The 11,982-nt window shown below is 42.4% G+C and overlaps 1 protein-coding gene across 1 annotated transcript in view; it reads right to left on the minus strand.

Moving 5' to 3' along the window:
• The window catches only part of Gyg1 (glycogenin 1), a 38,486-nt gene that overhangs the window by 3,365 nt on the left and 23,139 nt on the right, over positions 1-11,982 (minus strand). The window contains exons 6-8 of the mRNA XM_031376277.1: positions 2,587-2,806; positions 333-383; positions 6-67 (exon numbers count right to left, since the gene is read on the minus strand). Coding sequence (XP_031232137.1) covers positions 6-67; positions 333-383; positions 2,587-2,806 — 333 coding nt within the window. The remainder of the gene's footprint in view (positions 1-5; positions 68-332; positions 384-2,586; positions 2,807-11,982) is intronic.

Here is an 11,982-nt window from a genome sequence, read left to right on the forward strand (position 1 = left end):
TAGACGGTTGTGGTGCAGCTGGGGCTTCCCCAAAGGACAGGTCTGACAGGGCTCCTGAGACATGTTCCTGGAAGAGAGAGTCATCAGATGCACCTTAAGAGCTGAAGTTCTGATGAACTTAAACAATGCAATCAATCAACAATGTGAGAAAAGCCAAAATGAATCATCATGCAAAAAAACAGAAAAGCAATTACATGAAACAAACAAACAAAAGACAAGAATACAAGGGCAATATGATTTTTTTTTTCCTCTAAAAAAAATGAAGACTTCTTGACTCAGTGAAAACATTGGGAGAACAAGGTAATTAGGGTTAATGTTTAAGTTCTGCATACCTTTCTACAGAAGCCACAAGAGAAAGCCAGTGTATGGACCAAGCCTGAAAGCTGCAAACAGTTCAGTAGAAAGTGTAAGATGGATGACAAGGGAACACAAAGTTCATGATAAACTCTTGATCCATGTGGGCTTGGAAAGGTTGAGAACTTAAACAAAGTGATTCCTCAGATACTGTGCTTCGTAAAGAACTCACCCAGAGGGACAGCGCACACTCAAGTCATCACTATAGGAAAGAAAGCTAAGTGGTTTGAGGCTGTACCAAAGTTTTCTGTCCAAGCTTTTCATTTGGTTTGCAAGTAGCATCTATTCTTGTAGCTTCTGACAATCTGCTTGGTTTTAGACAATTGCTTCCCATCTTCACCTTCTCTCCGTTTATAATCCTCAGCTTTTGTATTGTGGAAAGAATGGTACACGCGGCAAGTCTACTCTACTTGACTAGATTCTCATTGCATTTGGCTAGGCAATCAACTAAGTGTACCATAAATGGCAACCTGTGCTGTTAAAAACTCAGCTGAGTTGGTGCTGAAAATCTTACTTAGAGGAAGAAAAATGAATAAAGACAAGTAATGCTTTTTAAAGAAAAAAAATGGTGGAACCTTTTTTTCGTACTTGGTTTACTGGCATAAATAGAATTGTAAGTATATTGAAACTCCCAAGAGTTTAAGTAAAGGGTTTTTACTGATGTGTAAAACTGTAGATGAACATTTAAATGTACTGCAGCTCCAAGAAGTTTAGGTATAGGGTTTTTACCATCATGTGAACAACTATTAATCCACGTCCTGAAGCTCCAAGGAGTTTAGGCACAGAACAAGGTCAGAGTTCAGGCAAAGTAAGGAAGTGTGCATGTCAGATCAACCCTGCTTTTGCCTTCTACTTGCGACACAGGTGTTAAAGACAGGGTCCTCACAGTACAGTAACTAGAGTTTAGTGAATGTCCCTAAGAGACAGGCACCTGAGCTCAATCAAGCCTGGTATAGAGCTAGCAAAATCGATGAGAGTCTAATTATAAAATTCTCCCTTCAGCCAGAAAATGCTATACTTAATTATAGGCTCTAGCTAGGCCGTGGTGGCACACGCCTTTAATCCCAGCACTTGGGAGGTAGAGGCAGGCGGATTTCTGAGTTCGAGGCCAGCCTGGTCTACAGAGTGAATTCCAGGACAGCCAGGGCTACACACAGAAACTCTGTCTCAAAAAAAAAAAAAAAAAAAAATTATAGGCTCTAGAGATCAATTTTTTGTAAAGATTATGGTCTTTCAGACATAGGTTTGAGTCCTAGTTGTTACTGTAACCTATTATGTGAGTAAAATTCTATGACTTCTAAGCCTTATAATTTCTCTATAAAGAGGGGATATTAACAATAACTACTTAGTCGAGTGGACTGGTTGTTTTAGGCAGTTAAGGATTTAATGTGTTGGTAGGCACTGCTGCGAACAGGTATATGATACACACAGTACTGACTAGGAGGAATATGCTACCTATCCCTTTCTTACACCTACATTGAATACTCCCTCATTTACTCATTAGTTGTTTTTGTTGTATCTTAATATGTAAAATAACATTCTTCTTTACCTTCCCATTCAGCATGAAGAACAAACCTCAGAAAAGCACCTTTAAAATCAGAAAACATGCTAATGAAGGTTGTTGTTATAAAATGTACAGTGTCATCTCCCTCCCACAAAGGGATCATTTCAAGATCTTAGGAGAATAAAACAGGAAACCAGAATATTCCTACAATACTTATTGTGTATTATGTATTCCTACTGTGATCTTTTTAACAGAAAGTTCATTTTTCTAAGCATACTGTAAGTACAACATATATTTAAAGGTTTGAAGTTTTTAAACCTTAAGTGAGACATTCTCTTCACCTCTCCCAGCCAGTGCTGGAGGTGGAAGGAAGGGCTTGCCCATACTAGGTAAGCATTTCTCTCTGAGGCTCAATGTCTAGCCTACTCACTCTTTATGTAGATATTAAGAATCATCTACGCATCATTTTTATGACTAACCAGCCAAGAATTCTATAGTTTCAATGTATGTGCTTATAGAATTCCAAAAGCCTATATTTTCAGGTTTAATGAAATTTGCCACACAATGTTCTTTTGTTCTGTGGTATTATTGCATACAGTGGTTTTTCCCATACAGACCTTCCTCTATTTAAAATACTACTAAGAATTACTGAATTCTGTCAATAGATCAAGTTTAAAAAGTACAGCACTAAATTTCCTGAAATAAGAGTGAAACCAAACTGAACTTACCATCATTAGATAGGAGCTGGTATCTTTGACAAGGCCATGGTGTTGGAGCAGAGGTAAGACGTTGGTGGTGAAGGTGTCCCACCACAGGTTCAGAAACTCTGGGTGACTCATGGTTGGGTCCTGGGATTCACATTTGACACTTTTTGTTTGGGGATTGTAAGAGTAATTCCATGGCTTGGTTCGTCCCAGGAAGTGCACAACTTTGGCATTTTTACCAAACCTGCCAAGTGAACAAGTAGAAAGGGTGAGTGGCTTCTGAGCACCTTTTCCTGTAAAGCTTCAGGTATGTACCTTCCATCCTGTGGTAGCAGTTGGAAAGAAAACTACACCAAAAATAAGAAACATTTAGAAAATGCTCATGTTCTACCTCCCAGGAGCTCATCCCCTGGGCAACCATTCTAAGGAGATTACCATGTCAGAGCGACTACAGTGCTTCTAGTCTAACTAGAAGCAGTCCACACCCTTGTTAGATAAGGTCACTGAACAGTAAATGCACACTCCTCCCTCTCTCCACAGAGAGTGCACTTCCTACCTCATGCTAAACATGCTCATATGACTTGATTGCCTTGTCAACTTGCTTATGTTTCCTCTGAGAAGTTAAAACTGCCAGCAGAACCATGCTGTCTGCAGCCTGCCAGATACATTGGATATCTGTCTCAAATCTGTGGCCTAGTTCCAGTTCCAGGGAGGAATAGATTAAAACTGTCTCTTCTGGCCTGCAAGGATATTAAGTAATAAATACTTGCTTATCAGGAACGTAATGTTTTGATATGTATATACATTGCATGATTAGATCAATGTACTCAAACATTTCCTGAAGACTCTATCCTCACCTTCTGGTGAAAACTTTGAAAATCCTTTTGGCATTTTGAAATATATAGTATATTATCTACAGTCATCCTACTATGTTGTAATGTATCTCCAGTGGCAAGTATTTAAAAACCCTGCAGTTTGTGGTGGGAGAGGGAGGTCAGGTTAAAAGCATGTGCTGCTCTTGGAGAGGACCCAAGTTCAGTTCCCAGGACCCACACTGGGCGACCCGCAACACACATGGTTCAACAGGGTCTCACTTGTACAGCCCCTGCTCCCATATACATAGATATATGAAAAATTAAAACCCACTTTAGCTTGTATATGATATATGTATGAAGTGATGTGAGTGTGTGTGTTGCCTGTATGTGCAGAGACAAGAGGGGGACATTCAGTATCTTTCTTAAGTGGCTTTTTTTTTTTTTTGGTTTTTTTCAAGACAGGGTTTCTCTGTGTAGCACTGGCTGTCCTGGAACTCACTCTGTAGACCAGGGTGGCCTCGAACTCAGAAATCCACCTGCCTCTGCCTCCCAAGTACTGGGATTAAAGGTGTGCGCCACCACCGCCCAGTTTCTTAAGTGTTTTCTATTTGGTTTTTGAGACAGCTGGGCTGTATTCCAGTGCTGTGGTTACAGGTGCCTGCACCTGGTTTTTATGCGAATGCTGGAGATCTAAACTCAGGACGTCATAGCTTACACAGCAGGCTTTACCAGCTGAGCCACCTCTCCAGCCTTACACTACACTTTTATTTGACATGTAATCTTTTTGTAATACACACCAAATTTTACAACAAATGATACTTTTAAATGCATAAGTGCTAAGCCTGTTTTTTTAATTAGCTTGAAGGAAATCTATGAATTTAAAAACAATAGGGACTGGAGAGGTGGCTCAATGGTTAAGAGCACTTCTTGCTCTTACAGAGGGTCTGTTCAATTTCCAGCACCCAAATAGCGGTTCACAAACCACCTGTAGTTAAGTTCCAAGGGATCTGACATCCTCTTCTGACCCTGTGTGACATCAAGCATATACATATATACATGTAATCAAAAGACAAAATAAAATTAATAAATCTAATTAAAAAAAGAATAACTAAGATCTCACGTAGGATAAGCACAAAAAAAGATGGGTGATGAATTTCAGCAACCAGCTGGACCTATTTGTACAGACATGTGGTCCTGGCTACTTGAGAGAACAAGGCAGAAGGATTTACAATTCGAGGTTTACTTATGCTATACAGTGAGTTCAAGTCCAGGCCAAATTACTTAGTGAGAATCTGTCTCAAAGTTAAAATAAAATAAATGCAAGTACAAGAAACACCACAAGGGAAACTGGAACCTGGGTTCTTGAGACTTCAGAGGGAAGGAAGGTGCTACAAGGCAGTGCTGGAGGGCAGAACTCTGAGGCAGTAGGTTGTAACTTCAAGCTTATATGAATGGTATCCGAGTATCTGCACCCAATGCCAAAAGTTAGCCGGCAGGTGTGAGGTGAGTACCTGTGGACACAACCACGGGCCACTGACATAGTCAGAAACTGTGGTAGAAGTCCTGTGTACTGGGCTCAAGAGTTAGACTTAGTGGATTTATCCTATATGTATCCAACATAGTTGAGTGAGATGTACAGACAAAATAGCACAGACCATTTGGGTAACGTTTCCTGCCTTCCAATTTTATTTTGTAATGTTTGGGATAGGTCCAGATTTTGTAAGGACATGGTTAGAAGTAATAATCCCATTGTGTAAGCTTCAATTAATACACTAGTTGAAGCTAAAGAGATTGTTGTTCAAGGCCATATGGCTATCAAGTGTCAGAGATGTACAGGTTTGCTTGAGGCCAGAGCTTAACCTGTGATCATGGAAGAAAAGTAAGGCTGGGAAAGAAAGGTTTGTTTAGTCTACCTCATGTTTGTTTTTTGAAAATGGGTATCCCAAGCTCTCTATTTTCTACATAGAGTCTTTGACTTCCCTGCCCCAGCTCTCCATCCCATCCATCCTCCCCACTCTCTGTACTTAGGCAGACAGAAATCCTAACAGAAATGCCCTAAATAGGAACCTACTATATCTCAGGCACTATGTGGCTGTGTCTCCACAGGAAGCCTTTGTCCATGAGGGAAGAAGAGTCACATAGAAACAACCAGGGAAAGGAAGCAAGGCAGGGCCACCAAGGCCATTAGGATCTTATAGCTTATGGGAATTCCAAGGTGGGTTTTCAAAACAGGCTTCATGTAGAAAGTAAGGATGGGGCAGTGCCTGGGAAAAATGGGCAGGATTCAAGTAATCATCTTCGTGTGGTCCAGAGATGGTGAGAGATGCTGTCTCAGATCTGGGTGTTTATGTCTGTGTGTGGCAGAGATGGTGGCAGGCACAGCCTCATCCTAGCAGTCCAGATTATGCAGGAAGGTGCACAGAAGGAAGCACGGGTATTAGACATTCACCTATCCTGATGCAACTTCCCTGCCTGAAGCCACAGCAGTTATTTTTTTTTTCTCCTGTATTAGCCAACCACTAGTTCTCAACCTACATACTGATATACTGATCTTTACATTTTTTATTAGCCTGTATCTCATATAAATGCCATCCTGCCATAGCAATGATGGCAAGGATAATTAAAATACACAGAAACATTAGGGAGTAGCTATCCTTCCCTACGTGTCCTGACAGTTCACAGATGTACGCTATCGGGAGTCAGCTGCCATACTTTGAAGTACAAACCCTATGCTATGGTTCGCATTTATATTGTGTACCTCATTTAGTCTCTAAAACTACTATGTGTGTTGGAGGGCAGGCAAGGCTAAAAGTTAAAGAATATGTCAAAGGATAAGTCACATGGCTAGTGAATGAACAGGCTGTGATTAACCCAGGCCAGGATGAGCTATTCTGTAAAGACATGCTTGGGATTATCGGACATTGTTTGATGACTGGCATCTATTCATCTTCACCTATGGTCAGCCAATCTAAGCAGAAAAGGGAATACATCAAGTATAGTTGAGGATTCTGCAATAGAAGCAACCAACAGGAAAATTCCATAGTACCAAGAGTCTAAAAGCTGTTCTTAGAAGGATAAAGTTTATACAAAGTTTGGGGAGAAAAAGGAAAATGAGAACAAGAAGTGGATGGTGTATCTCAGGTCCACAGTGAACAATGCATAGACTGTGCAGAGCATTGATCATCTAATGCTGTCCTGGGACTTCAGTCTGCAAACTGGGACTTCAAGCTGCATGTAGGAAAAGGGCAAAACATTCCAACCCATCTGCACAGACTGTCTGATCCTCTGCTGTGGGTAGGAATGTGCATTTCATCTTCAGGTCCTCCCCACAACCTCCCTAGATTTATGCTGGGGCCCATGGTCTTTCTCCTGAAGTCAAGAGCAATGGCATCTGGAGATACCCACAGGCTTACATTTCAGGATTTGGGATCTACATTCATGAAGGCCAGTTTCCAATACTCAGTAGCTAGATCACTATTACCTTTTGTAATAAAGAAAGGATCCTATTCCTTGGAAATATCTTTACTTATTCTATCCTAACAGAAAGACAGAAAAAAACCTAATTCCAGTGGATAGTTGTTTTATAGACAAAGCAGTCCTAAATTACTTATTAAGCTTGTTTCAGGTGGATGCTGTTTGTCACATGTGGTGTTCCCTAACCATAAATTTCCTACTGCTATGTATCATAATGTAAATAGATGATCGGTGACTACTGTGAAAAGGTGGTTCAACTCCCCGAGGAGCTGACCCACAGGTGGAGAACCGCTGCTATAAACGACTGAGATGTGGGTGGAATTGCTCTTTTTGACCTAAGGTAAAGAACTTCTTAGATAAAGATTAGCAAGACTGTGGAAAATAGCATGGCGCAATGACCAGATTTCTGCAACAAAACAAAACAAAAACATAGGATTTGTGTAGCTTTCTTAAAATGCTAACTGGGGCACACTATGTAAGGGAATACAAGCAGTAGCTCGGGAAGACTGAGGGAGCGCAGAGGGAAGAAGGGTGATGCGAGGCTGGCTGTGCAGGAATCCAGCAGCGAGGGCTGCTGCTTCAGCTGAGGCTAAGGCTGCTCGGTTCTGTGCAGTAAGGACTGAGGACACTCACATACGTTAGCAGTTAAACTGTCACATATATAAGAGTTATAGGAATGGAGAGTGGTAGAGAGCAAGAGAAAGAAACCGTGTAAGAGCTGGCGCCTGCATTGGTTAGTAAACAGGAGGTTGGTCTGGGCCAGCCCAAGAGCTCCTGGGGTTCCTGGGGCAAAGGGAGTGAGAGGCAGTGCTAAGAGGGAAACAGACTCCGCTCAGGAATAGCAATAGCAATGAAGACAAGCTTGCCAGTTTTATGTAAAGTAGTCACAGCAGAGAACAATCCTTGAAATCATGTAGGGCTATTGCAGTGTGAGAAATACTGTCTGGGTCCCACACTGGTCACAAAACTTAAGATGTGCCTTCACTTCTATCACAGTATACTAGTTGCACAGCAGGACGGCTAAGGAGGCTGAAGGATTTAGCCTATATCTTATATACAGAAGCGACGAGCAGAAGGTCTCAGACACTAGGCTAGTTGTTGTGTCCAAGGTTTCAATTCATCTGGATTCAGGTTTCAGACTTTTTTACATCTACATTATGGACATGAGGGAATGACTTAAAAGATAGTTTCCAGCCATGCCATGCAGTGCTTGTGGGGAGATTATGCCCTCTACTGTATGGCACGGGTAGGCTGTAGACACACAGAGGCCTGTACGCCACCATTGCAGTGCATCGAAATGCAGCCCAGGGGGAGGAAGACATCCAGAGACCCACCCACCGCCATGTCACATGGGCAGGCTTAGACACCTTAGAGTCCTGCTTGCTGCTATGCCATGCAGTGGAGGCAGATGTCACCCAGAGGCTGGCCAGACATGAGGCTAGCCTGGAGTGGAAGCCACTACAGTGTACCAGTATGTGGTAGATAGATAGAAGAGAAAGAGACGAACAACAGTTTGAGCGTTTATGAAGAGAGGTAGAACTGGAGATGAGAGGATGGGAAGGAGTAGCCAGCCCTACCATCTGAGGCCATGGTGAAGTTCCAGTTCACGTTGCCACTGAGGGCCATCCCTGGGTCTGTGGCCATGCTGCAGTAGCGGTCGGTGTTGAGGTCTGTGGCTTATATTACCACTAGAGACCGTGGAGACATCCCTGGTTTGGACAGCCTCCTGGGACCATGTAGCTATCCAAAGGCCGCACAGAACTGCTGCTATCCCTCACTGCTCTAGCACTCTGAGAGCTGGCCCCACCTCCTCTCAACAGCAGCAGCATTTGGGGAGTAGGCTGAGGCTGTGAGTGTGGGAGATCTGCCCTTGCCACTGTCTGCCATCGGGTAGAGTGGACACAGGGGTGATGCTCATTCCTCACCACCTGAGGTAGTTGGGTGAGCTGGCCCCGAGTGTGTGAGATCTGGTCCAGCCCCTCACTGGCTATAGCACTTGGAAAGTAGGCCCAGTGTATGGACTCGGTAGCTGGCTTTAGCGGTGTGGGTACATACATGCAAGCTGTCCCTAGAGAATGACAACAGGAGAGCTGACCCTGTCTCTTGCCACAGCACTGGGTGGCCTAGCTGGAACAAGGCTGGAGAGCTTGCCCTGGTTGCCCTGGTGGTGTGGATGCAGGGGAGATGGCAGGCTGACCAGTCCAGCTATTAGCCATGCCCCGAAACAGGGCTTTGAGTTGGCCCACCTCCAAATCTACATTATCTTTGAACTATCTGAGTTCATGAAAGGGCCAGTTCTGCTGATCCAAAGCTTCAAGATCTCTATTAGCGACAACAGGATAACTGGGAGGAGTCCCAGTGAGGATACAACATGAACCGTGTCACAGAAGCCAGAGACCTTGAACTAGACCAATGACTCATTGCAATAAACATTTGCAAGTGAAGATGAGTAGACAGAGGAAAACACTGTGTGTGATGGTGTGTATATGCTCTGCCCAGGGAATGGCACTATTAAGAGGTGTGGCCTTGTGTATGTGTGTCACTGTGAGGATGGGCTTGAATGCCCTCAACCTAGCTGCCTGGAAGCCAGTAATCTCCTAGCAGCCTTCAGATGAAGATGTAGAACTCTCAGCTCCTCCTGCACCATGCCTGCCTGGATGCTGCCATGTTCCAGCCTTGATGATAATGGACTGAACCTCTGAACCTGTAAGGCAGCCTCAATTAAATGTGGTCCTTATAAGAGGTACCTTAGTCATAGTGTCTGTTCACAGCAGTAAAACCCTAACTAAGACATTGAGCTACACCATGACACACTACAGCTTCCATGACAAGATTGGTTTTTTATGCTTTGTTGTTTTGCTTTTTAGTTTTTGTGTTTTTTATTTTTGGGGGAGAAAGAGGTTGCGAAGGAAGAAGGCAGATACAAGGGACAGGGAGTGGGATTGGAGTATATAATGTGAAACTCACAAAGGGTCAGTAAAAAAGCTTTAAAAAATGCAAAACAAGCTGGACGGTGGTGGCACACGCCTTTAATCCCAGCACTTGGGAGGCAGAGACAGGTGGATTTCTGAGTTCGAGGCCACCCTCGTCTACAGAGTGAGTTCCAGGACAGCCAAGGCTACACAGAGAAACCCTGTCTCAAGAAAAAAAAAAATCAGCCCAGTGGCTCTGGTTCCTTCCGGTATTTCTGGGCTGGTGTCCTGAGCAGACCTAGGGTGCAAGCTCTGCAGCCAGTCCCACAATACCTAGACGAAGCTCCACTCCTAGGTGCTCTAACAAGCCCAGGATCACAGGATCCCAGAATCACAGGATCCCAGAGACAGCTTGACTCTGAAGAGTTCTGACACAATCAGGATCACAGGAAGGACAGGCTCCAGTCAGATTTAGCAAGGGCAGGTAGCACTAGAGATAATCAGATGGCGGGTGGTGGTGGTGGGGGAGGCAAGAGTAAGAAACAAAACAACACAAACCAAGGTTACTTGGCATCATCAGAACCCAATTCTCCCACCATAGCAAGTCCTGGACACACCATCACACCAGAAAAGCAAGACTCAGATCTAAAATCACTTCTCATGATGATGATACAGGACTTTAAGAAAGACATAAATAGCACCCTCAAAGAAATACAAGAGAACACAGGTAAACAGCTAGAAGCTCTTAAAGAGGAAACACAAAAATCCCTTAAAGAACTACAGGAAAACACAATCAAACAGGTAAAGGAAATGAGCAAACCCATCTAGAATCTAAAACTGGAAATAGAATCAATAAAGAAATCAGAAAGAGAGACAACCCTGGAGGTACAAAACCTAAGAAAGAAATCAGGAGTCATAGATGCAAGCATCACCAACAGAATACAAGAGATAAAAGAGAGAATCTCAGGGGCAGAAGACACCATAGAAAACATTGACACAACAGTCAAAGAAAATGCAAAAAGCAAAAAAAATCCTAACCCAAAACATCCAGGAAATCCAGGAGGCACTGAGAAGACCAAACCTAAGGATAATAGGTATAGAAGAGAGTGAAGACTCCCAATGTAATGGGCTAGTAAATATCTTCAACAAAATTATAGAAGAAAACTTCCCTAACCTAAAGAAAGAGATGCCCATGAACATACAAGAAGCCTACAGAACTCCAAATAGACTGGACCAGAAAAGAAATTTCTCCCATCACATAATAATCAAAATACCAAATGCACTAGACAAAGAAAGAATTTTAAAAGCAGTAAGGGAAAAAAGACAAGTAACATATAAAGGCAGGCCTATCAGAATTACAGCAGATTTCTCACCAGAGACTATGAAAGCTAGAAGATCCTCGCAGATGTCATACAGACCCTACAAGAACACAAATGCCAGCCCAGGCTACTATACCCAGCAAAACTCTCAATTACCATAGATGGAGAAAACAAGATATTACCATGACAAAACAAAATTTACACAATATCTTTCTACCAATCCAGCCCTACAAAGGATAATAGATGGAAAACATCAACATAAGGAGCAAAACTACACCCTAGAAGAAGCAAGAAAGTAATCTTTCAACAAATTCACACAAACCTAATTCTACCTCTTATAACAAAAACAACAGGAAGTGACAATTACTTTTTCTTAATATGAAAATTAATATTACCAACATATCCTAATCGATTGAAATCCAAAAAATATGAAGAATTAGAAATTGATTGTCATCCAATGGTCTCTCTAATTTGGTATTGGAGAAATGAGTCCAATATTGTACGATCTATATACACTTTCAGCTTGTTTGTTCATGACAGTGTCTGGCTGTGTACAACATAAGGGTCTTGAAATCTTGCTTCTCCTATCTCAGCCTCTCTATTAGTAGTATTATTTATTTCATGTTTTTACACTATATGGTTTTCAGAACAGCTTATATATTTCAAAAGTATTTATATACCCCAAAGAAACAGACGATTAACTAGGGAGGTGGCTCCTAAGGGAACAACAAAGAGTGAGACTGAATGCTTTGCTTGACGTTTGTAACTCTTGTATCAAGTTTGAAGAAGAGGACTTTATAAGTTACTCTTTCTCTGAGCTGAATACTTTTCAAAATTATCACAGCTAATGAACCAAATTCTTACCCTCACCTAATGTCTATGCCACCCTCCAAGCAGAAC

Source organism: Mastomys coucha, unplaced genomic scaffold (assembly GCF_008632895.1).
Source record: "Mastomys coucha isolate ucsf_1 unplaced genomic scaffold, UCSF_Mcou_1 pScaffold17, whole genome shotgun sequence".
Classification (NCBI taxonomy): Eukaryota; Metazoa; Chordata; class Mammalia; order Rodentia; family Muridae; genus Mastomys; species Mastomys coucha.